Source organism: Echinops telfairi, unplaced genomic scaffold (assembly GCF_000313985.2).
Source record: "Echinops telfairi isolate 266 unplaced genomic scaffold, ASM31398v2 ScPeMD7_7420;HRSCAF=8458, whole genome shotgun sequence".
Lineage (NCBI taxonomy): Eukaryota > Metazoa > Chordata > Mammalia > Afrosoricida > Tenrecidae > Echinops > Echinops telfairi.
This window is the reverse complement of record NW_022111320.1, coordinates 20717834-20745350: the sequence shown is the minus strand read 5'-3', so window position 1 is coordinate 20745350 and position 27517 is coordinate 20717834. Positions and strand designations below refer to the sequence as shown.

General features: G+C 37.3%; 1 protein-coding gene across 16 annotated transcripts in view; it reads right to left on the bottom strand.

The window, feature by feature from the left end:
- The window catches only part of LRRFIP2 (LRR binding FLII interacting protein 2), a 114144-nt gene that overhangs the window by 43541 nt on the left and 43086 nt on the right, over positions 1–27517 (bottom strand). For 4 of the 16 annotated variants that reach the window (XM_045297596.1, XM_045297593.1, XM_045297597.1 and 1 more), the window contains exons 4-14: positions 23440–23496; positions 23299–23343; positions 20875–20943; positions 18030–18071; positions 15667–15732; positions 13456–13530; positions 12422–12469; positions 11393–11440; positions 10899–10955; positions 8337–8405; positions 5751–5840 (exon numbers count right to left, since the gene is read on the bottom strand). The exons of 6 other annotated variants lie outside the window; for them this stretch is intronic. In XM_045297596.1, coding sequence (XP_045153531.1) covers positions 5751–5840; positions 8337–8405; positions 10899–10955; positions 11393–11440; positions 12422–12469; positions 13456–13530; positions 15667–15732; positions 18030–18071; positions 20875–20943; positions 23299–23343; positions 23440–23496 — 666 coding nt within the window. The remainder of the gene's footprint in view (positions 1–5750; positions 5841–8336; positions 8406–10898; positions 10956–11392; positions 11441–12421; positions 12470–13455; positions 13531–15666; positions 15733–18029; positions 18072–20874; positions 20944–23298; positions 23344–23439; positions 23497–27517) is intronic. 6 more of the 16 variants (XM_045297599.1, XM_045297594.1, XM_030887628.2 and 3 more) reach the window with 4 other exon arrangements.

Sequence of the window (27517 nt, the reverse complement as noted above, 5' to 3'; positions counted from 1 at the left end):
GGAGGAACCTTAACGGTCCAGTCTAAATCCTAACCTGGTCAGCTGAGGGCAAAGAAACTCAGGTTCAACACTTGGCTGACACAAATAGCAGAACTGAATCTAACCTCAGTTTTATGATTTTTAATCCCAGTGCTTATACTATTTACTTTCAAACGCTGTCCTAATTACCACCAGGAACAAAAGAAGTTTCATAGGGTTTTAACTAAATGAAAATACATCCAGAATCCAATTCCTAGCTCAACCTTCCCACCTAGCCCAATCTAGACAATATGTCTGAAAATCTTCCTCAATTAATTATTGAAGCATAAAATATTCTTCTTTCTAGCTTTATTCACATCACTTCACCATAAAAGTTCAAAAGTTTTTACAGGTTTTCTTTTTTTTCCACTCATAATCATCATGCTCATTTTCTCTCAGCAAACATTTTATTATGATGATCACCAGTGTCTTAGTAAAGGGAATACTATTTTAGACCTAATTGCCATAATATGAAAATTTTACAGCATGTAGAATGTTCTAAAACAGATAAGTGATTACAACGTATTCTCCAGTAGTAACTGAGTTACTGCAATAAAAAGGAACAATCCCTATCACATCTATACTAGCAAAAACACAGGCTACTATTAACACCGTATCCTTAAAGGTGAAAGAGGTCTTACATCTGAGTAAACTGGATTAGTCCCTTCAGAACATTTTCTAACTCTTGTCTGCTACTGAGTTAAAGAGAAAAGCAAGCAGCATTAAGAAAGATAAACATTCTTGCTAAGACTATTGAAATCAATCCTTCTTCATATCACCTCTCAGAAAATGACCCCCAAACTCACCCATTTTTTAATGAACAAACAACTGGAAACAGTCTTGCATCTCAGGGGTTGCAACACTGAACTAGTTCAACAAAATGATGATTATGCGGGGATCTTCTGTCAGATCCCAATTGTCGCAATCCAAACTGATCATGCGCCAAACTTCAAGGATTGTTAAAGCAGCAAAAATACCTAGAGCAGCCATGCCGCAGCCCAGTCATTTTGGCTGCAGTGACTTGGCCAGAGACTCTTCATTTCTCACTCCTGAGACTGCAATTTTGTGCTGTCGCTGATGTTCTAAAAGTCCCTGGAGCTGCAGGAGCCACAAAGTCCACACAGCTGCCAGGAAATGACAAGCTACTGTTCATAATGATGACACTCAGACAGAGAAAAGGCTTTGAAATAAAATAAAATTTAATTATGTTAAATAATAAGAGGGTATAAAGGTATACTAGTCTAATCAAATATTTATTGTACAGTTTCTTCAATGTAGTAACTGGATTCTTAAAGAAGTGAAAAAAAGAAAATCTGATGCTCAGCCAAAGCAAAGAATAATTAATAATCTCCTAAAGCAAAATGCAATGCTGGAAGTGCCTACTCAGCTCTGCCAAACAATTCAGAAGACAGCTATCTGGCTAACTCACTGGAAGAGATTCATATATTCACAGAAAGATAAACAAAATGTTATTAAACATTATTAAACAGTATCATTAATATCACATGCAACATCAAGATAAACAGAGAAGATTGAAATTGTCAAGGATTTCATTTAACTTGGAGCTACAATCAATGACCATGGAAGGAGCTATCAGGAAAGCAAATGATGTTACTGTCTTGGGCCAAAGTGCTCCAAAGGCTGTACAAGTGAAGGGAGACGTCGGGCAGAGCAGGATATGACAAAATAAACTATTTATAAATTATCAAGGGCTCATGAGGGAGCGGGGAGTGGGGAGGGAGGGGGGGAAATGAGGACCTGATGCCGGGGGCTTAAGTGGAGAGCAAATGTTTTGAGAATGACGAGGGCAATGAATGTACAAATGTACTGTACACAATTGATGTATGTATGGATTGTGATGAGTCGTATGAACCCCTAATAAAACGATGAAAAAAAAAAGCTGCAAACACAGGGAATCCAGGACAGATAAACCCATCTGGATCAATAATGAGAGTAGCGATACCAGGAGCGGAAGGGGAAGGTGGGGTGGAAAGGGGGAACCAATCACAATGATCTACATATAACCCCCTCCCTGAGGGACGGACAACAGAAAAGTGGGTGAAAGGAGACATCAGGCAGTGTTAAGACATGACAAAATAATAATAATTTATAAATTATCAAGGGTTTGTGAGGGAAGAAGAGTAGGGGAGAGGAGAAAAATGATCTGATAGCAAGGGCTTAAGTAGAAAGAAAATGTTTTGAGAATGAGGATGGCAACAAATGTACAAATATGCTTTACACTATGTATGTATGTATCTATGTATTGTGACAAGAGCTGTTTGAGCCCTCAATAAAATGATTTTATAACGAAAGGGGAAAAAAAGAGAGTTCCATGAACATGCAGAAGAATAAATAAATGTGTCTGAGAAGTACAGCCAGAATGCTTGCTCTTTAGAAGCATGAATGGCCAAACGTCATCATTTTTTTAAATTAAATAATCATTTTATTAGGGGCTCATACAACTCATCACAATCTGTACATACGTCATTTGTGTCCAGCACATTAGTACATATGTTAACTTCAACATTCTCACAACACCCACTTTCCACTTGAGCCCTTGGTGTCAGCTCATTTTTCCCCTCCCTCCCCGCTCCCCCCTCCCCAAGGAAATTTATAAATTATTTTATCATACCTTACCCCATCCAATGTCTCCCTCACCCACTTCTCCGCTGTCTGTCCCCCAGGGAGGAGTCCATATGCAGACATTGTCATCTATTCCCTTTTTCCCTCACCCTCCCTCCACTCCTGGGGGTGTTCATCTGTCCTGGGTTCACCGTATTTCCAGTTCCTATCTGTGCCAGTGCACATCCTCCAGTCCAGCCGGATATGCAAGGCAGAATTGGGATCATGGTAGTGAGGGGGGGAGCATTTAAGAACTAGAGGAAAATTGCACATTTCATCGTTACTACACTGCACTCTGATTTGCTGCTCTCCTCCCCATAGCCCTTCTGCAAGGGGATGTCCAATTTCCCCGGGATGGGCCCTGGGTCCCCACTCTGTACTCTCCCTCATTCACAATGTTATGATTTTTTTGGGGGGGAGGGAGTGTGTCTTGGATGCCTGATACCTGACCCCTTTGCCACCTTGTCATCTTACAGGCTGGTGTGCTTCTTCCATGTGGGCTTTGTTTTTTCTCAGTTAGATGGCCCCTTGTTTATCTTCCAGCACGTGGAACCCCAGATTCTGTGTAATTTGACAGTTTGGCACCATCAGCTTTCTTCACCACATTTGCTTATGCACCCGCTTTGTCTTCAGCATTCGTGTCGGGGTAGGCTGGTGTGCTTCTTCCTTGTGGGTTTTATTGTTTCTTAGCTAGATGGCTGCTTGTTTATCTTCAGGTCTTTAAGGCTTCAGGTGCTATATCTTTTGGTAGCTGGGCACCATCAGCTTTCTTCACCACACTTGCTTGTGCACCCATTGTCTTCAGTAACTTCAGGTGTTATATCTTTTGGTAGCCAAGCATCATCCGCTTTCTTCACATTTTCTTGTGCAGCCGGCGATCATGCCAGGCAGATGAGCATCTCAGACTGCCGAATTGTTAGAACAAAGTGTTCTTGTGTTGGGGGAGTACTTGTGCAGGGGCCCACTGTCCATCTGGGCCAAACTTCATCTAATGTACTCTGGGCATGTTTTCAGATGATACTAGTCCCCAGATACGGACATCATGCTCAGTAAATTAGAAAGTGAGTGAAAACGGGAAAAACCCTCAATGAGATGGACTGACTTCAGCAATGGGCTAAAACATAGCAACAACTGACAAGGAACTACAGCAAACCTAAATACTCTATCATTAGTCTTGTCCAATCAAGAGTTGATAGCCATTATCAGCACCTCCAAGCTCAGAAATTATAAACCGGCATCTTACAAACAAATTTTGAGGCCACAAAAGCAGCCAGTAAGTGTCATTTAAAATTGTGAATTCATTGTCAGTATTTTAAAATCAGGGTATTACTTGAAAATTCTTATCTCCAGCTATTTTCTAAAAAGTGGAAAAGAGAGGAGTCAAGTCCACTTTTCACAAGTCTCTAACAAAGTATAGTGTACCCTTTAAAGGACATATAGAGAAAGCTACTTGCCCTAGAGAATGGGGCTGTCAAATTTTTAGGTTTTCCCAAGAGCCAAGAGTTCAGGATAGTATATAAAACAAAAACCCAGTGCCATCAGGTCAACTCTGACACATAATGACCCTCAATTGGGTTTTTGAAACTATAAGTCTTTACAGGAGTAGACAGCTTCATCTTTCTTCTAAAGAACAGCTGGTGGGTTTGAATCACTGACCCTGTGGCTAAGAGCCCAGTGCCTAACCCACAGTGCCACTAGGGCTTACATAGGTACTCATAAAACTATTTAAAAATATAAAAGTCATTGGCTCACAGTATGTTTTTTTTTTAATGGAGCTCATCAGATTTGCCAACTCTTGCTCTAGAATTGTGTGTTTATATCAAAGGATATTTAATTAGCAGAAGGCAAGACATTTTAAAAAACTATTAACCTTTTTACTTCTATGTAGTCACTAAAATATATTGCCAAGGAGTTAAGTATAAGAAGGGCATAATCACTAATACAGGAATTATAAATTAAAGGCAGACAGAATCCAAAGTTTGTAAGAGAAAAAGTATACACGATAAATCTAATTGTCTACACTTATGAAGAAAAAGGGTGCTAACCAAACAATTAGACAATATTTTAGAAGAATTGAGTATCTGTTTTATAAAGCTTCATGTTAAGTGTGTAGAATAATTAAAAACCACACTTAAATTACATATTGGGATTAAATTAGATCAGAAATTGCTATTAAAATATAATCATTAAAAAACTGCAAACTAACTTTACTGCCATCAAGTCAATTCCTTATAGGCTCACTATGAGTTGGGATTGACTCTATGGCAGTTTATGATAATCAGTGGAGGGCTAGTTAAAAATCATTGCTACCTCTTCATTTAAAAATTCACTTGTAGCTTTTCTAATTTCTAAACAATGCCTCTCATTCCCTCCCAAAGCGCTCAATAATCAGGACAGTGTGGGTTCTTGGGCAAAACAACACTAATGCCAGCAATGAAGGGTGGTGTCACAAAAGGAAACTGGGCAGTGACTTCAAGATCAGGTAGGTCCTGATCTGCTGGCTGGGGTTCCATCAGGATAACAAATGTACCAGGGCATCTCTACCTAGTCTTTCTTTCCTGACTTCAGATAATGCTGTAATCCACTCAGATTCTTCCTAGTTATAAGACGTTAGTGAGACCTACATAGCGCTACCTTTCAAAGGCTATCTAAAATTTTACATAATCACTAAAACCAGAAGGAAGACAAAATTTATCAAGAGCATCTGAATACATGCTGCATGTGAGATATTAAGAAATTATTTTAAATTTCATAATGGCACAAAAAATTCTCAGAGATGCACACTAAACTAAGTAAAATAATACATCTAGGATTTTCTTTAAAATAATTTAAGGGTAAAAAAGAGGGGAGGAGTAAGAAATGGGTGAAATAACAGTAGCAATGAAGTTTGACAATTACCAAAACTGGTTCCATGGGGCAAGTTTCCACAGATCTTTTTTTTAAAAATCAGAACACATCAAGATATGTATCACTATTTGTATACATATTCATGTTAATATAGCCAAACGCTTCCAAAGCAGTAAATTAAGTCCCTAATTTCAAAATCTTGAAGTGTTAGCCATTAGACACAAGTTGTGATACAATATGACCACTCCATGCAATACACTCACACTGGTCAAATCTGGGATACTGGTGTCATCCACCTCAGAGACAATGCTGCCCCTACGATTGGAGCGGCTAAAATAATCAGCAGCAGAAACCTTTGGGCCATAAATAGTTAAAAAAAGGAAAAGTTAAAACCATTGGTATACAGGGAATCTTTTAAAATTTTAGTTGTATGATAGGCTATCATGAAGTGAAATGTGGAAACACGACAATTAACCTACTCAAAAGAGAAAGAAAATAGGTTCCTAAATAATCTAGCAACTCCTTAAAATAAGCTTTTAACTAGAAGTCTATGCTATAGATCATTTAGTGCATGAGGTCCAGTAAGTCTCCTGTGTTTAAGACGTGCACCACCCTTAGCAGTAGTGTTTCTAGGATAGAAGTCTACCTAAAGCCTCTACTAGACAAATGTGTAGCTCATTAACTACCAATTCAGTTAACCACATACAGGAACTGTATGAAAATCATGAAAGTCAGGAGACAGCGTGGACCGCCTTTGGGTTTTCAAATACAGTACACCCGTTCCATCTTAGGCCTTGGCACCTGCTCCCAAAGCTCTTTTTTCCGAGCTCCTAAACTAAGTGGTTCCTTCATCTCACATTTCAGGATTCAGCTCAAGAGTCAGTTCTTCAGAAAAGCCTTCTCTGACCCACCCCTTCAATGATCCCTACTACATGCGCCTATTTTCCCTTCTCAGTCCTTGGGATATGTTCCTTTTTCGTTCCTTTCTTTACTCACTTATTTTCTCTCTCTCTCTGGGATATAAACTCCATAAAGTCAGAAATATGGTCTGCCTGGTTTACCACATCATTCCCAGCACTGAAAACAGTGCTTCATATATATTAAGTGCTACACAAACATTTATTGAACTGTTTGTACCTCACTCGTCAGCTATTCTTTATCTTAGCTGTTTCTCTTGGAAGGAAATTCTGAAACCCATCTACAGAAATAAAGCAAGCTTATAACATGAAGTTCTTCTAAGGGCTAATACAATCAAGCAGGAGTGTTTTTATTTAATACAACTTAGTTTTAATATAATACAACTTAGATTTCCACCCCATTGCTATAAAGTCGATTTTAACTCAGAGCAATTCTGTAGGTCAGATTAGAACTGCCTCATAGTTTTCCAAAGATACTCATTTTTACTGAAGTAGACGGCCACATCTTTCTCAAAGGAGCAGCTGGTGCGTTTAAACCACCAACCTTTGGTTGACAGCTGAGTGTTTCAACCGCTGTGCTACCACAACTCTTTAATAAAAACAAAAACAAAAAACCAACTGCCAGAGTTGGTTCCAACTCTTAGTGCCCACACACAGGGTTTCCGAGACCGTCCATCACTGCAGGAGCAGGCAGCCTCATCTCTCCCATGGAGCAGCTCAGGAGGTTGGAAATTCGGATGTCGTGGTTACAGATACCTACACTGTACTGGGCACCTACTATTCTAGAATGGTGGAAGCTATTTTTACATAGTAATTTTTAAAAACTGTATATTAACTCTGCCTACAAAGATAGTGATAACCTATCTGACTGTATGTTTGAAAATTGCCATTCATACAACTAATAGTGGATTCAAGTCCAGGTGTCATTATTTTAAGTCCCTGATCTTTCCTTTCCATCACTTTACACGGTGCTTTCCTGTGACCTGTCTCTTTCCTTCATCTATGAACATGAACACTAACTGGTTTAGAAAAAAACCAACCAATACAGCTGCCATAGCGTTGACACCAACTCAGGGCAAGCACGTATGTCTCATAGGAGAAAACGGTCTTCCATTCTTCCACAGGCTTCCAAGACTGATTTAGGGGGTGTAGACCACCAAACCTTCTTCAAAGGCACCTCTGGGGGAACCTGAACTTCCAGCCTTTGGTATTAAACCATGTGCAACACACACAAGGACTCCAACCAGCAATCTCTTATATACATGTGTTCCTTTTCTCTATGAAATATAATTTCCAGTTTGCAATTTTCCACATACCATAACTTACATGAAAAGGCTTTCTATTTTCCCTAAGAGGATAACAGCCTCTTGACTCCAGGGATCTTAATTCTAGCTCTAAGCCATAAAGTCTCAAATTTATTTGGCCTCCTTTTCAAAGGGAAAAAAAAATTACTCACTGGCCCCTTGGCAATGAAAAATGTTTTCTCATTGTGCATAATCCTGGATAAAGTGCAGGGGTGTGTTTTGGCAGCCCGCCCCCACCCCCCACCCCCGTATTGTCCCAGTGCCTACTTTGGGAAACACTGCTCCAAACTAACACCAACTTCACCAATGTACTTAAGAGCTTTTTACACAATGTGAAGTTTTTGAGAAAATTTTTTTAATAAGTGTACCTAAGTGCATACATACAATATCAACAAGGAATAAAAAAAATGAAAACTCCGAAATACCCAATGACTTACACTGTGAAGTATGAAAAGGCACGTTATTAACGAAAGTGTACACAATCCCCCAAGAATGTGGATTCTCAGGATAACATTTTTGAAGAAACTGTTCATGTTATTAAAAGCATATTTCACTTTCCAATGGAGACCATGCAATAAGACAGTGCTATGATTTTTAAATGATCACATTTGCATGCGGCCCTGCTCACCACACTCTCTCTTCGCCCACAACTGGCACGACCTGAAGACACAATGCTCTCAGTGTCATCGTCGGTAAACTATAGATATGAAAAGCAGATAGTGAAAAAGACAGAGCTTCACTTCAGATCTTGGCAGACTGCAAACACAGTTGGTATGGTTTGGGGAAGTATATAAATAGGCCATATAAGCATTATCATTAGCATGATCTACATTGCATCATTAAACAGAAAAGGTTGTTTCTGAGTGTAATATACTTTTGTTAAGAAAAAGCAAAAAAAAAAAATCCAAAAAGAACAAAGATGAAATAGAAATTTATTCCTTATTTAAGCTAAATTGGAGTGGGTGGTAATTAGTAAACTGACTAAAACCAGTTAGAGATTTTGAACCTCCAAGCCCAACTCTTTGGGATCCCACACCAAGGAGGTCAAATAAGAAATACAACAGGGCTTCAAATAGTCCATGGAAAAATGGGATTTAAAGACAATGGAATTTTTTTTTTCATGAACTTCTCTGAAGCCCTCTTGTATATTTCATATTTTCATTTGTGAGGGGAAAAAAGAAAATAAAATACTAAATAATATGTCAAAGGCAGAATTTCCTACCAGCTAGAACACTTAAATGATCATTCTTATATTCCTTCATTCACTGCTATGCAACTCGTAGAAGTATTTCCAACAGCACCCTTCTTGAAGCAAACTCCTGTCTACTTCATCAGCAGAAGATTCATCTTCCAGCATCTAGTTTCTCTCCATTCTGACCACGCTTCTAGCATCACTTAGGAACCATTCTGACATCACTAAAATAAGAACTCTGAATCTTACTTACAAATAAAATATGAACACGATTCTACACTTGATTGAAAATAGTTTACCATTTTGTGTGCAAAGGGCAACCATACTTGATACATGAACTGTGTGACCCAGTCTAAGAATTATAACAATGTAAAATCGTATTAACGAGTAGGTTAACAAGGGCTCAAATAGAAAGAAAATGTTTTGGAAATGTTGATGGCAGCATACATACAAGTGGGTTTAATACAATTGAGTGATGGATTGTTAAAAGATTTGTAAGAGCCCCCAATAAAATTATTTTTGAAAGAGTAGGGTAAGTTAAAAACAAACTCCTTTATTATGTAAAAAAAGTCTTCAACAATAAACACCTGCGTGATTTCCTTTTTTTCTTTTTAATATAGGGCTGGTCATCTTAGAAAAACGTTTTGGAAATGATATGAGAATGAGCCAGGCATACTGATATGAAAGAAGGCCCGTAAAACTCAACTAATGGACTCCAAAATTTAATCTCACTTGGCCATTAAGAAACTGCTTTGGGGGGAGGGAGGAGGGAAAAATGAAGAGCTGATACCAAGGACTCAAGTAGAAAGAAAATGCTTTGAGAAGGATGATGGAAACAAATGTACAAATATGCTTGACACAATGGATGGATGTATGGATTGCGATGAGTTGCACAAGCCCCCAATAAAATGATTAAAAAAAAGAAAAGAAACCACTTTAAAGTCTCATTTGCTTTGGGGTATGTAATTAATACAGTGTGGGCAAAGTGGCAATATATATATAATAATTTAAATGCATATGCTCTTTGGTCTCATCATTTTATGGTTAACAATTTATTTTTCTGATCTACTCATAAGTGCACAAAAAATATACTTGGATATGAATGCTCATTGTACAAGGTTTTGTAGTAGCAAAAAAAGAAGAATTTTTAAATGTATAGTCTATACACTAGAGATAATATATTTCTCTTTTAATAAGTATACTAATACTAATAGAAAACAATCTCCAAAAGACAGTAAGTGAAAGAAAAAAAAAAGCAGCATGGCTTACTTTAAAAAAAAACAAACTTTTAAATATCAAAGAGCGTGGTATGTAGGAAGGAGCTTTAAAAAGTTAATGGAAAAACTCTATTCTCTCTTAATTCCACTTTTCAACAAACTTTTGAAGCCCCTCACTTGTATTCAAAATAAAGGACATTCAAAACTGGATAAAAATCTCTAGAATATACATAACAACAAAGATTGGGGAATGAAAAGAGAGGAGGGTCAGAGAACTTTTATTATGGGCGTTCCTTAAAAATTAAAAATATTTCTAGTACTCCAGAAAGGTTCTATGATTAGAACTATCTCTATTGTATTTTACATTAAAAATTTGAGAAGCTGACATGAGATAGCATAATGTTAAAAAAATAAAGAGAGCGAAAGCATAGGCTAAGTACCTTAGTTTCCAGCAGATAAATTGTACCAGTCATAATGAATTCCATACACTAAGGGCATGGCATCACCACAAAAAGACAGTATGTTCCACATGAATGTCAATTAAATATTAAAAGTTACAGGAATTTTAATGACATGAGTGCAGACTTGTTTTTAAAAATTGCATTCATCCAGAAACCACCAATTAGGACAAATTAGTGCTTGAGTTTGTGTGCTGAGGAACAGCTATAATCCAGGCACAGGAGTGCAGCACATCACATCTATAATATTCCAAACTGTGAGTAGAGATTAATGAAACAACCAAAAAGTTTTGAAAAGCATGCAACAAGACTCAACAGCTCACCACAGGACTGCTTCGAGTTGAACTTGTTCTTGAGGAGTAATAACTGTATTCAGAGGGCTATAAAGTTTCCAAAAAGAAAGGTTTACAACAGCAGACAGCTCCTTTTCCCGCTAGGAACATATGACCCTGGTTCCCAGGGTGGAGGTAACCTCACCTGGTCTGGTACTCTACCTCACTTCCACCCACAGATCAACCAGCCCATTACAAGAGGGAAGAAAGAAAGAAAGGGGTGTTCTAAGAAGTGCTGCTCCCATCCTCCCCCTCAGCAGGGAAAGAGGATGTTTCTATTTGTTTCTATTTGTACCCACTTCATACTTTAAACCATGACTTCCAGAAGGTTCTCTTCTCACAGCTTAGGGACAGTGAAAGTCATAAATGGCATGGCTCTTATTCATAGAGTAATGACAAATCAGATTAAATGACTTCTTCACTGTAAATAAATGAGCCCACCTAAATCATCAACCTTTTCACTATCTCCCGCTGGTTAGACTTACAGTTCGAGACCTATATGGGCTATATAATCCACCATCATACAAAGATGCCTAAAGAAAAAAGGAAACGCAATTTATCTATTTTGCATCAGAGGTATGTTTAAAGTAACATAACTTCTTTGTAGTACTGAGTTCCAAAAAAAGTTTTGAAGAATAATCATGCCTTCCCAAGATGAAGACTGAAAAATGTAACACTCAGTTAACATGCATAAATTCCTACATCAGTCTCATTACAACTTAAACATTTTCACACAGTCATCTTGTATTTCCTTTATATTCTCATGATAAAACAAAACAAAGAGAACTAATACTTAAGAATTTATTCTCTCAAAAGAGCAAAAAGAAACTGAAGTACAGAAACCCGCTCATTCCTGTCACAACAGAACTAAGTTAGAAAGCTTTAGGTTTTGAGTGCACTCCAAGTCACAACAAACAATAGCCTGAAAACAACCAACTCACAGCTTGCACATTCCAGAGCTGATACTGTTCGCCCTTCTGGTTAGCCTCTCCTTGCTTAATAAAGCGCCCCAAACTAATGTGGCCGAGGTCCCAGCAACAGGCTGTCCCAAGGGTAGAAGGCATCCTTTGCACGGGCAGCCATCTCACAAAAAGTATGTGAATTCAGCAGGACCGATAAAAGTCTATCTCCTTGATAGGAAGCTGATTCTAAGCCAGGGTCTACCAATGGTCAGCAGCATCTACCTGGTCTGTGAAAGGAATACGTTTATTCTTACCACCCTCAAGTTTTGGTTTTTAAGCGGATGCAGCACACTCTACAGTACACCTGGCAATGGAGTCATGTGCCCCTGACTAGTTTGGAGGAAGGCTGTCAAGTGACAGAGCCAGCACACAACATCAGCATGTCCAGTATTGCACATGCTCACAGAGGAAAATACAAACCAGACTGGCACTTCTCGAGAGACCAGAATTTGCAGTTCGGAGGGCCTATGAAAAAGTGCACTGTTATATACCAAGAAAAATAACTGGTAGCTGTGAAGGCCACACACCGGCAGAAAGTACGAAAGTACTAACCCTGTTACTCTTAGATGTTGCTAGAGGGTCACTGTACAGAGAAGAACACTGTTAAGACACAAAATAAATATGCAGGAGAAAGAGAAAGAATATTAGTCCCACCATCATGAGCTCACCTGACTTACATTTATGATTTCATACTTTAAAAGTGAGAAATATTTGTCAGTAAAGAGAGACCTTTTGAGACCATCAGTTTTAGGGACAGGAAAGAAAAGCATTCAGAGCAGTTTTCTACAAATGTGTGTGTTTATATTCTGTTGGTGTCTGAGCATGAATAAGGAGACAGGACTCAGAAGATGCTGAGAAAGGGGGCCCATGGGAAAGGAAGGATGGCAAAGTGTGGCCAGACCCCTCAGTCAACAGCAGCACATGTGATATTTTCTATGATCCTGTGATATAATCTTAAAGGGCTTCGTCATGTTCTTGGCGAACCAGGTAAAGAAATGAACTCTGAGTTATTGCCTCCGGCACTCTTTTCCAAAGACTAGGAAAACCTATTTTTCACAAGAAACCATGGACAAAGTGTCTTAGTTTCCAGCAGATAAATTGTACCAGTCATAATGAATTCCATACACTAAAGGCATGGCATCTTTTAAAAAGGAATTTCTTTCCTGATCATTTGAGGACACAATTTTCAGTTCTCACAAACTCAATCAGACATGGAGAACAGAGTATAAAAATTGAGTATGCAGGATTTACAAAGTGAATGATGTTAAATGTACTGTGCTCATACACTCAATGTAAAGTTTAACTGTGTAGGTTGCAACGCTTTCAAAACGCAAGCATTAAACAAATATTAAACAAATCCCAATATTAAACAAATAACTGCTGACTGTATGTTGGAAAATTCTCATTTAAAAAATACTATTAAAAATTAGGGTAATCCAGCAGCTCTCCCCCTTTAAAGACACACACAAGACAGCCTATATATGCACAATCATAAATAGGTTAGTTCTATCTAGTCAAAATACAAAGGGGATTAGCAATGGGTTAAATTTGGATAGAACACACAAATCCAAAATATTTAGACAAACCCGAGTGTGGTAGACAGAGGTGGGTTTGCTATGTCTAAGACTGCTATAGTTTCTCTGGTCAAAGTAGAGGCCACTCTGCAAAAAGCAAACGAAACACATTTTTTCTTAGAATACATGTTAATATTACACCACCAACAGTCTGAACATACAAAGGTAAATCTTTATATTCCCAAACCCTTTCTCCTCCAAAACAATGTCTTTAAAGAATTAGGTCACAATTAAGAGTAAAGGTAAAAAAAAAAAAAAGAGTAAAGGTCAAAATAATAATTACTACAAGTCTCTCAAAAAAGACTGGTATTAAAGACAAACTGTTTTTAAACCAAGCCATTCTTTTTTTTTTCATAACTTCACAAAAAAAAACAAAAAAATAATAAGCCCTCAGTGAAATCAAAATGAAATAAGTGACTCATTTGAGTGCCAAGTACATATTTAGGAATGTACTTGAAAAATCCCGGACAACAACCTGTTTTTCAGCAAATCATGTAAAACCAGTGCAACCCCCTCCTGGGTTTCTTATGCCTGCTATGCAAGTTAGAAGTGTGCACATACTATGTAAAATGGAAGCTAAACACAGAAAATAACTGCTGCTTTTATAACCCATTTGGCAAAGCCACAGAAATGATTAATCAGTTGGTTCCAAATATAGTTCCAAATTTTGCCACGCCTTAATACATGTCAAAATAAACTAATCACATTATTTTTTTAAGAGCTAAATCTAGTTGGTCTGAAACATCAACAGCCGTTTCATTTTCAATACACAGCACAAAACGAACAATAACTTTGTACACTGTGTTTACCTGAGGGGGAAAGGCATCATAAAGTTCCCTTTCCAGTTTTCCTAGCTAATGTGCAGCATGGGTGGTATAGTGGTGAGCACAGCTACCTCCCAATTTTCCTAGTTTTATATATATACATATATATATAAATAACTTCTATATGTACATGTTATTTGTTGTTTTATATATATATATATATAATTACTCAAAGCTAATTAAGTACATTTAGAAAATTCCTGACTTAAAAACTCCTCCACTGATGACGCTGTCTCCCAGCACAACTCCCCATAACACTCTCACTGAGGGGCTACGCATGACTCACTTCTCACCAGGGCTCTCCTTAGTCTTCTCTCTTACATTCTCCACTCCTCATAGTAATCAAAGTCTCAGCAGCATCTCCCCACCCGACTAAAGACCAGAGCCCTTCCCTGGAACCCTGACTTCAGGAGGAAGCTCACACTGCACCTTCTTTTGCCAGTACTGTGACTGCCTTTACAGGAAAGACATGCCCTGGTGCCTCAATTGGGTTTTCCCCCACAGAAAGGATCTTCAAGATAGCAGGAATGGACAACAATATTAGTTCTGTAGTTTAATTACTTTCTAGGGTAAAGGAAGGTGTCCTGGTGGTGCTGTGGTTTAGCCACTGGGCTGCTAACCTCAACGTTGGCAGTTCAAACTCACCAGCCACTCCACAGTAGAAAGATGAGGCTGCCTATTCCCATAAACATTTACATAGTGACCCTCCTCAGGGTCACTATGAATCGGAATGGGCTCAGTGGCAGTGGAGTGGGATAGGTTACAGAGATTTCACCAAGGTAGCAGGAAGCTCTGCTATCATTACTTTATTTCTGCCAGGAAACATAGTCCACATTCCTAAAATCTGACCTACAAAACATAGTCCACATTCCTAAAATCTGACTTACAAATTTTCCAAATGAAACTTGTGAGTCATCCATAAGGTTACATGAGTTGGAGCAAACTTAAGGATACATAAAACTAAAATGAAATCAGATTAAACTTCTAAAGCAAAGATGAGATTGTCACTAAGCCTATTCTTCAGTTCTACTCCAAAAGCTAGTTCATAAATACGGACATGTTGTGAACAAGCTTCTTGGAACACCATACAACTGTAGCCCTTGGAGTTTGCATATAGGAATAGGCTTCAAAAAGTTCATGGAAGAATTCCATTGTCATCTCATTCCATTTTTTCATACATTTTTAAGCACCCTCATATTAATATACTAAATCTTCTCTATGAAAACAAAATTATTTTATTGGGGTTCTGATACAGCCTGTTCCAATACATTATCAAGTTTCAGAAGTGCCTTCAAAGCACACCAAAGCAATCATTGATTCTTAAGCCCCTAAAAGTTATCAGTGAACTTTACAGCCGCAGAAGACAACCGTGCAGACACAGACCACACAAAGGACTGACCAGTGGGTCTTTATGGGCACCAGAGGGTCTCTTCTTCGTTCCGTAAGAGTGACTATGAGAATGACTCTGGAAGTAAATATTTCAAGTTTAAAACTTTAAAGACCAAATAACAAAGTTGTAAAAGTAACTTTATAACAGTAACATAGACACACAAAGGATCCATATGAGGAAAAAAGTATTCTACAAGCAGTCTACTCCCCATCTGTTAGTAAACGATTCACTGAACTTGACTGGCCTCTCTAACCGTATCTGAATTTTCTTCCTCACCTCCCCCTCTGCCCAGCATCCAAGTCTGTGTGTGTGTGTGTGTGTGTGTGTGTGTGTGTGTGTGTGTGTTTGAGAGAGAGAGATTTATGGGAACCTGAATCCCATAGCTCACTGGAGTCACTTTATCTTCTTTAGAAAGGTATGAGTAACATACTGCCTTCCTTACCTACAGGAAGGGGAAAAAAACTGCCAAAAAAGCAATCCTTAGGTTCAACTAAAACAGGACTGAGAGAACAAAGAATATGACACTGGGCTGCCCTAGGCAGCAGCCCTCTTCCATGACTGGACTGTCAGTCTTCTGTATGTACTGTGGTGACAGAGCTGCTCAAAGTACTCTCAGGCCAAGTTAATGGTCCCACAGCATGGGATGCTCAAGAGGAAAAGAGCCAAAGATTGCCCTGAAATGGAGTAGCATTCCTAGACAATCACCTTAACTTAAGGAACCTTTACAGGAAGGATTGTCTCAAATATAAGAGGGAACACTTCAAAAAGTTCAGAGGAAAACGGTATGAAACGATAGTAATTTTTTCCATGAACTTTTGAAACCTCTTCTAGGAGTACAGATATAAGGCAGTGGCAAGGAGCAGCTATGATACTAAAAAGATCATTTAGCAAACAAAAGTTTCCCTCTAGGTATGTACAGCTTGCCTGAAATGAGGGGCAGCTAGAAGTATCCCTCCTATCAACTGCTCAAAGCAATGGACTATCTGGGCAACTAGACTTCAAACCAAGGATGTTAAAATCAGTTTTGAATCTGCCTTTCTTTTTTAAAAAAAAATCATTTTATTAGAGGCTCATACGACTTATCACAATCCATATATACATCAATTGTGTAAAGCACATTTGTACATTCATTGCCCTCGTCATTCTCAAAACATTTGCTCTCCACTTAGGCCCCTGGCATCAGGTCCTCATTTTCTCCTCCTTCCTTCCCCGCTCCCCCCTCCCTCATGAGCCCTTGATAATCTATAAATTTGTCATATCTTGCCCTGCCCAACGTCTCCCTTCACCCACTTTTCCGCTCTCCGTCCCCATGGAGGAGGTCACATATAGATCCTTGTAATCGGTTCCCTCTTTCCAACCCATTCTCCCTCTACCCTCCCGGTATCACCACTCACGCCACTGGTCCTGAAGGGATCATCTGCCCTGGATTCCCTGTTTCCAGTTCCTATTTGTACGAGTGTACATCCTCTGGTCTAGTCAGACTTGCAAGGTCGAATTCGGATCATAATAGTGGGTGGGTGGAGGTGGGGGTGGAGGAAACATTTAGGAACTAGAGGAAAGTTTTATTTTTCATCGTTGCTACATCGCACCCTGTCTGGCTCGTCTCCTCCCCAAGACCCCTCTGCAAGGGGATCTCCAGTGGCCTACAAATGGGCTTTGGGTCTCCACGCCGCACTTCCCCCATCATTCACTATGGTAAGATTTTTTTGTTCTGATGATGCCTTATACCTGATCCCTTCGACACCTCGTGATCGCACTGGCTGGTGTGCTTCTTCCATGTGGGCTTTGTTGCTTCTGAGCTAGATGGCGAATCTGCCTATCTTTCATCTTAAACATTTACACTGAACATTTCTAGGATATGCCTAGTCTAGAAACTCAATTTACTAATAGATTATAAACTGAAGAAAAGCATGCTATATAGCTTACCTTGCTTAGTTAAAATTACAAAAACAAAGACCCAACTCAACATTCTCAGGCATAGAGTTGTATCCAGTTTCCACTGTGACTGATAGCTTAAGGCACATAACATGGAACAGAGGTAGTCCTGTGCTACTCCAGTTCAGTGTGCAACCAAGCACTATTAGGTGCATGTCTTAGGGGGCAGTATTTATCAGCCGGGTGGTTCCATATTTTAAGAAAAAGTGCTGTTACTACCAATCTCAGTCCTGATCTTGTAATACTAAAATAAAAATCTGCTATCCAAATATAAGCTATCCTACAATTGGAAAACACATAAGTTTTGTTTTGTTAGCCAGCATTTCCCATAATGCTGTAAATAAATGCATGAAAGTTAGTCATTACCCATGACGAGCATTTTCTCATCAGGTGTTCACAGAGTAAAACTACATTTAACACAGTCATGCAACACGTACTAGTGATAAAAGTCTTGAGGATCGATCCTTGGTAGCATCATACTGAATGTCAGTCCCAGGGGAAAGTTGGGTGTTTCCCAATTCAGAATATCAAGGAGTAAAAAGTAACATGTAAAAATTATTAAAAGTCCAGCACTATTTTTAAAAAGCCAAATATTATCAAGTATCAAGGTCACTGCATTTGAATTAGAAAACATTCTTCCCTCCACTCTTTCTAGTATTAACTGTTGCTAAATTATATGTGTATTTTAAAATGGCATGTCTATTTCTCTTTCAAATAACAGTAATGGTAAGGCAATTCAATCTCAGTATACTGTAGCACAAAACACCTTAAGGAACCCTTTAAGTACAGGAACTAAGCATTCTGAAGTCAAAAGATGCTTTATTTTTTCATTTATTTTAGGTATTACCATCATTTAAACACAGCAAAAGTAAGATAGGGACAGGCAATGAGACAAAACTACAAGATTGGCAGGGTCAAGCTTCCACAAAGCAAGAGCAGCATCCAAAGCAGGGGTGTTCCTTGAATGTGTTTGTGGACACACACCTGAAAGACTCCCTTCCTCAGGAACCTTCACGATAAAAAATGCTGACCAAACCAAGAAACTTGGTCAGTTCAAAGTATACAACAAACATGACATTAAATATAAGTCAGTGAAAAATAAAAGAACATATGCAAAGTCCTGAAAACCTAGTTTGTGTAGGGCCCTTAGAAAAAGAAAAAACCGAGATAATTACTGTACTTAGATTTGTAGTTTTCTAACATTGTTTCTTAAACATTCTGACTTACACATGTAAAGCAATCTCAGTGAGGGCACCAATGTATAAAGCAAATAAAGGTGATGAACAAGAGCCTCAGGTGGGTTGAATACCATTTGGTAAAAATATCTTTATTGTACAACTCCTATATTCATTTAGGATATTGAAGAGCACAACTTTAAAAATGACTTAAAATAATGCTTTCCTAACGTAGGTTGCAACCTATTAATAGCTTATGAAAGCTCCTTTTAGTGGCTTTAACCAGGACTTTAAAAAAAAAAGGAAATATATTAATATGTTGTGTGCAACAGTAAATTTTATTAAAATCTTGCTTGAATGATTTATTTACTTATATATACCATGTGACATAGTGGGTAATTCGCTAGCTGCTAATTGCAAGGTTAGTAGTTCAAATCTTCTAATCGCTCAGCAAGAAAAAGATGAGGCTTTCAGCTTCCCAAAAGATTTACAGCCTGGAAACCCAAGGGAGCAGTTCTACGCTGTCCTAAAGCGTGAATATGACTTGGAGTCAACACAATGGCAGTACGTTCAATTTTGGGTGTATATACATACAAACATATGTATACCTATTTGCATGTGTCTACCTGACAACTACGCAAAATATATGTCTTGCTGCAAAGGTTATGTATTTTTTAAATTTAATCTACACTATCAAATATTATCTAATTCTAATTTTACAGTCTAGTTCTAATTAAGCATTAAAATATTAGCTCAAATAAAACAAAGCTCTTCTGTTTGTGCCCAATAAGAGGGGCATTTCTAAAAGTTTTCACAGAAACCATGAAAGATATACTAAGTGGTATAATTTTATCCCTTGTATAAATTCATTCAAGATGATACTGCAATAAAATACCAAAAAGTACTGAAGCAGAATAATCTTCATTTATATACTTATATTATCCTTAAACTATTGGAAAAGGTAAGAGTTTTTATTGCATATTTAACAAACTTTTGTTCATCCAAAATTATCTAAAACGCATAACGAAACTTTCTAAGGAGTCATTGTGCCTGAGAGTAAAGTTACTTCCCTCTAGAGCAGTGGTTCTCAACCTTCCTCATGCCGCGACCCTTTAATACAGTTCCTCATGTGGTGGTGACCCCCAACCATAAAATCATTTTCGTTGCTACTTCATCACTGTAATTTTGCTACTGTTATGAATTGGGCGACCCCTGTGAAAGGGTCATTCAACCCCCAAAGGGGTCACGACCCACAAGTTGAGAACCACTGCTCAAGAAAGTTTATTTACTTTGCTCAGTTAACACCTATAGAACTCATTTGTTTAAAAACTCAAGTTACATATTCTAGTATATGACTATTCTATCCTCCCATTCAACTAAGTTCTTTCAAGGGAGTAAACCCATCGCCATGCAGTGGAGTTAGACTCATAGAGATCCTCTAGGGCTCGTAGGGCTGAAAATCTTCGCAGAAGGAGAGAGGCCTATCTCTCTGCCACGAGCAACTGGTGAGCTCGGACGCTGACCCTTTGTGTTTAGCAGTCAACCAGTCATCCACTGGGCCATCAGAACTCCTCATTGAAGAGAAGGGCAGTGTCTTATTTCTTCAGTATAGGATTTAACATAGTGCAATTGAAATTTGTCTATTCCAATTTCCTTTTCCAAGCAAAATGTAGAACTGCCGTGGTTTGAAAGGTTGTTACATCTATCTGATAAAGATATCTATCACTTGGACATCCAAATTGCTATTACAACAAGGGGCAAAGAAAAGGAACTATAATATGTAACAGTGGGCACTTGTGGTATTCTATAAATAAATGATTCCTCAAAGGAGAAAAAATGTTTAAATATTAATAGCTCTCCTAAAATGTTTCAAATTTGCCATTACCACATATCACAAAAAACTTTTTAACTCTCAGAACAATTTGCCTATAAATTTTTATTTGGAAACAAAAGAAAATGTACAGTAAAGAGACTGTGGAAACAAAGTACACCAAGTATCCATTTCTATCAGAATATACCTATCTCTGAAAGCCCCAGAACCTGACAGCCAATCAGCAGAGAGAGCACAATACTGAAGACCACATATTTATTACTCTGGGCTACACACCATGGTGTCTTGTCTTTTAGGTGTACTGGTTCTGCTCCAATGTGCCCCAGTTACATCCTTGGATAGCTTCTTCAATAAAATTAAGCAGTGCAGTGACAAAACACAAGTTGCAAACATATGAAGAAAGAAAAACTCATTAGAATTACGGTAGGTTATTGATATATAACTAGGAACTAAGAATACACAACAGCAAAAATTCCCAGCAATATAAAATAGCAATGTATCCCTAACAGCTCTGATTTAGGTTCACTTCATTTGGACCTCTACCTTAAGGTCCTCATGTATTTATGCAGACAAAGCAGTGAGAGTGGCGGTGCATTTGTGAGGTATTGTCATGTAAAGCAGCCACTGCTGTTCCATACTGCCAAATAATGAACTGACACATAATGAACAGACACAGACGGTTTCAATTCTAATCTCAGCATTTTTATATAATACTCCTTTCTACCATACTGGTCAAATATGTAATTTACTCAACCCCTCCTGTGATGGCTGGACTGGCTTCTCTTCAGTGAGGTATGTGATGTTAGCTGGTATTGGTGATTTTGTGGCCCTTATACAGCCCATGGGCCAGAGAATTGATATTTCCAACCCTAAACTAATGGTTCCAACCAAAACAACTTCTGACAGGTCACTTTTCAAAAAGGTAGCATCAGAAAGCTAACTAGGTAAAAGGAAACACGAAAGTCCTACATCAAATGTATAGCTCAAAAAATGTGCTAAAATTTGAATACATGGCTTATAGGTATAATTTTGTTTGTCTGTTTTTTAAATAGCTGCAAAACCTTCAAATTACTTGGCAAGCCACAAGAAAATTTAGTTCATTGTTTTAGGCTCTCAGCGTTTCTTTTTTTTTTTTCCAGCGTTTCATTTTTAGAAAACAAAGTTCTGCTTATATTAGCTTAGTAAAGACGATAAAGTTATTTTTTTGGATAAAGTTATTTTTAAAAGCAAATAACCTGATGAAAATCCATAAAATCAATTTCAAAATCTCATTGTAGATACTCTGAGTATATAATTCCTCCATCAGTTTAATTACAGATTTATTTTTCTTTGTTGCTTTGTTTGCAGATGTGTTTTTAAAAACCCTGTATTGGAAAAAAAAACCACCTATATTGGCTTAAATTTGATCAATTTACCTTTAGTTTAACTAATATTTAATCAGGTATCTGGGACCACATACAAATATAAACCTAACCAGGTTTAGAACTGAAAATTCACAGCACAGGAAATGGGGAAAAGCCGTATATTTAAGGTGAGGGGTGGGAGTGTTTCCACAGTCCTTGGCACTCAACTTACAAGCTTTCAACATTAACTCCATTTATGATTATTAACACAATAGTTAATAATAAAATAAAGCGAAAAATCAAAGCATCACCAGGGGAAAACATGACAAATTTGTTACCTTAAAGCATTTCTCCCATTCCATTACTTTAAAGCTCATTAGCTTAGAATTCTATAAAGGTTTATTAATATTCTTATGAATCTGAAGGATTTTTTCTTTTTCTTTGAATCTAAAGTTTTAAAACTAACCAAATTGTGTATTATAACTCATAAATTAGCTTACTAAGTAGTTTCATGTTAACATGAAAAATAACCTGTGTGAAAGACTTACAGATACAAATATGCCAATAACTAATATGCTAGAAGATACTTTCATTTACTATATTGTATTTTTTATAAATTAAATGAAATGATGGGAGGAAAAAAACAGGTTTGAGGAAAGTTAACAAATACAGACCTTAACATGAAACATTATTTTGTTAGTGAAAAAAATCTATGTAATGTCATGTAAGTAAGCTATAAGCATCAATGTGCAAATTAAATACATTGCTTGAAGATTAAAACCACAATTCTTGAAGATTGATCACCTAGCACCATACGCGATCCTTCAATGAGCAACTTCTCATTGATCTTAATTAGCAACAATAGATGCTTAATCCTTGACCATTCTATAAAATGTTAATCAAAATGTCAACTCATGATAACTGCTATACTTATAACAAGCAGGGAATTTTCCAAATCAGTAACTCATTTTTTCCATGCCCCCAAATTATTTCCTGTCATTTTTTTTAAAATATAAAAATGAGGAAAATCTGAAAATCAGAACCAAGTATATTATTCTATAAAATCAAACATAATTTTGCAAAAATTTTCCAAAATCAAAGAACCTAGTTGTTATAGAAAAAGAGTAGAAATGTAAGTTAATAGATGAAAATATTTCATTTAAAAATTGATTCACTGCACAGTAATGATTTCAGAGGAAAGCATTATTATCCAATAAAGGGCTTCTATAATAGTTTCTATTTTGTAAAAGCGACAAAGGAACATATGAACATTTTCAGATTGCTTAGTTAAAAGTGATGCAGAAAGCTCACACATACAAAATTTGCTATTATGGTGTAGGCAACTTAAAATACCAACCCTGTGACTGCCAAGACTTCGAATGGACATTGCATCCTCAACTCCCTGATAAAAATAAAAACAAACAGTAAAAAACAATGAGTGACTACCTTAAATTAATGAGGAAAAACATTAGGGGCAGTTTTATAGGTGATTACAAACCAGATAAAGGCGATGATGACTGGACCCATGGGAATACTTGGCCCTTTCCGAATCTTCCTGGGAAAGGATAAAGTACATGGAGAGTTAGTAACAGAGGGTGACTTCTCAGAACAATTGAGCCAAGTCAGGTAACAGCAGAGAACCTTCCTTCCTTACAGCAGCAGGTTAGGACAACTTAGCTTCAAAAACCATGTTTGGGACAGCCCCAGGTTTTTGTTGGAAAGGAAGAAAATATGGAGATGATTTATGTATGCCTAGCCACTTGTGGAATTCATATATGACCAACAGAACTCAAATATCAAGATAAAAATTAGCCATTATACTTATTAACAAATTTAGCTGAGTACTAAAAGGAAGCTTTTATAGATTTTTAATAATATATATTGTGAATGTTAGTTTATAAAAGACAGAAAGAAATGTTTATTAGAGATTTATTTTAAGAAAATAGAATTGTATTGTACAAGATTATGGTTATAATTTTGTGCTCACTGCAAAGAATTTTCCTTTCTTTTCTTTTACTACTAACTGGAAAAGAACAACAATTAAATGAAGAGCCTCTGTGCCCTACTAATATAAAACGTTACTTATAATTAGATGAACTTGGATAAGTTTTTAAAGAGGCTAAGGTTATCAAGCCATGCCTCAAGAAAGCTGTTTAAAAGAGAACAAGTGACCAGAGCCTGACAGCTAAATAAATTAAATGGAATTCCAAAATTTTCCACATTCAACAATTAGCCCTGGAGCATTAAGTCCTGCATCAGATAAAATCAAATGGCTAAACCCTATTCAGCTGAAATTATAATAAATAAATCTTTCAAAATTTCAAAGTGCAGTGTTGTACTAATTTGCATTGACTCTGACTTTATATACAACCAGGTTCATAGCTAACCAATATGATCTTCTCCAAAATGAATTCCTCCTCAATACCATGTGGGAAATCCAGCATGATCACTAAGCAGGTGAATAGAGTTGGCTATGCCTGACCATCCATTTCAAATACAGAAACATAACACCGCAATTCAATACCACCTGATTTGGGACATTATCTTTGAGCAAAATTGGGAAAAAAAATCTAGTCAACATCTGCTGTGTGCACTGAGGCATTTGATCAAATCTGCTCTGAAGTCTGTTTACAAGCATCAGTACGATTCCATGATTTGATTCCCAACAGTCTTCTGATCTTTCATGTTCATCATTAGTTTATATTTTTGGTTATGCAACAGAAGCATAGAATCTACAGTGAGCCAAGTAAATTTCTTCTCTTCCTCAGACCAGCAGGTAAGATCACAAAAGAGGCATGCGTGTCACCCTAGTACCTCAAATAGTAATTGAGGTGCGAGGTGTGGAGATTAGACCACCTGCATAGCACAAGACTGTAAATTATCCAAGGTAAACTGGTCTTGAACTGATTACCTGTGTCCACCCTGATGAACTAAGTACATGGACAAGTTCCCCTGAGATTTTAATACGGTGTTCATATAACATGCAAATCATATAACATATTATTTCACAGAATGTTTTGTGTATGTTAAACAATACACATCCCTGTAGTAGAAAACCCTTGGATAAAAGAGCCTGGTAGCAATTTTTAAGAGTTAGATGGGTCCCTGGAGCTCCTCTAGTTTGAAAAACTTATTTTACATTACAGATAACTAACATACAGAAAGAGTAAGGAACATGCCCAAGGTCATACAGCTAGAAGCAACATTCAGATCTATATTCCCAGACCAGTGAACCATAAAGATGTCATCTACACTGGCTAAATTTACACTAACTACATAAAAAGAATAAGGCAAAAATGACACACAATCTTGGTTTTAATTCAGTGCTCTCTCCTCCTCTGGCAGAACAAAAAGTTCCATTCCCAAGATATTTTTAGAGTAGTATTTAAATTACCAGTTGGCTTTTCTTGAACACCCCAACTGCCAAACGTAAAAAGATCTCAGCAAACTGGGTCCCTGTTTTCCAATATCAAGGTATCTCCTCATCCACAGTCGTACAACGACACATTTTCATTTGAGTATAGTTAGTACTAAAGGAATTGAGGCTGAAAAAACATAATTCCTTAAAAGACAGGTATATATTTCCTTGAGACTTTCTGGAAAATTATGTTTTGATACACTAGATTGTTAATGGAAATAAAACATAATTTTTAAAAATTCTCTTTAAGTGAGAATAAAGTGGTTTTATTAAAGGAAAACCACAGCCCTCTGAATCTACCTGGCCATCTTCTCTGTCAACAAGTAAGGTTTATTAAGTCAGGGCTGGAGCCAACTCCTTGCTCCAAATAAGGAAATCTCAGAAACAACATAGACTCTTTCCGGTCACACACATGCCACTGATTTAGACATTCAGTTTCAAAACCACTACACATGAAAAGCTGGTTGAACTAAGAGCATCTGAAAGTCAAGGAAGGCTGCGGACTTTTCTTCTTGATCCATCCATCCTCCAAATTATTAGCAGCCACGACACACTACCTTTTTTTGTGTGTGTGTGTGATTCTTTTTTTTTTTTTCTTTTTTAACATTTTATTAGGGGCTCATACAACTGTTATCCCAATCCATACACACATCAATTGTGTAAAGCACATTTGTACATCGTTTCTCAAAACACTTTCTCTCCATTTAAACCCCCGACATTAGGTCCTCATTTTTCCCCTCCCTCCCCGCTCCCCCCTCCCGCATGAGCCCTTGATAGTTTATAAATGGGTATTTTGTCATATCTTGCCCTGTCCGACGTCTCCCTTCATCCACCCTTTGGCTCACGACACACTACCTTATGCCTTCAAATTTTTAAAAATGTGTTATTAAGTGGGATTTAATACATAACATGTCATTCCATAGTTCATTCACGTCAAGTAGAATTGTACAATTTCTGTGAAAATCCATTTTCAGACATTCTTTTTATACATGGACCCCTTGACATTGTCTACCTTTTACCCCACCACCACTGTACCCCTTCCCCGCGAAACCCTTATTCTACTTGCTGTCCCTATAGCTTCATCAACCCTGGGTTTCATATACTGAAAAACAGAAAAACACGTAACACAACTTCAAAAGGGTGACTTCCAATGACATACTACCTCTGAGATAGACCCTAATATGAACAAACAAAAACCAAACAATATATACCAAAAATAGAGGAATATTATGTCAATGCCTAAGCAATTGTTCATTATAATCACACTGGAAGATCTCTTTTTCTATTAAACAGATCAAGATACCTGTATGACAATGTAAAATGGCAATCTATGTAAAAAACACCACATAGCACTGGCATACAATATACACTCACCTCCATTTGAGCCCCATGCACTTGCATTCCTATTATTTCTCTCAAATCCTCTCTTTATAGACAAGTAAAGTGGGAGAAATTTTTAATATGGGAAGATTCTTCCTTCTAATAACTGGCAGTCCTATTGTTTCTCTTTGTACTGTTTGTTTTATTAGAAACATACTAGCAATTTAGTTTGTGACTGCCATGCCAATTTTTACCATGGGCTCACAAACAGAAGACAGAAAAATAAGGATAAGATAGGGAGAATTAAAGGAAGAATTCACTTCCAAGGAGTAAACACAAGCCTCAAAAGCAGTTAGAAGTGATGGCTACCATGAAACTAAGCCCCATCTTCTTTTCATGTCTGAGTTCTAAGCCATAACTCAAGATGTGGGTTACTCACCAACTGCATATTAATCTGCTAATCATTCCCCCTTCCATAAAAATCTAGCACACTCACTGCCCCCAACTGCACATATTTCATAAAGATTTTTTAAAATATGCTTGTCTTCATGACTCTTGAACATAAAAGTTAAAAATTATACTTTATAGAAAGGATCTTCTTAATATTTTTCTCTTTTCTAAGATATTAAAATCTTACATAATTTCATTTAAGTTATAATACACAATTAAAACCGCAAAGTAAGCTAATGTTTGTGAGCAAAAATTTCCAACCCAAAGTGATTTGTTTTATTCACTTGAAACACTATTAATGCATTGTCAGTAATATTAGCCCAGGGACACACAGCTAGCATTAGTACAGGAATGGTAAATTCCACACCAAAGTAATAGACACATGCAT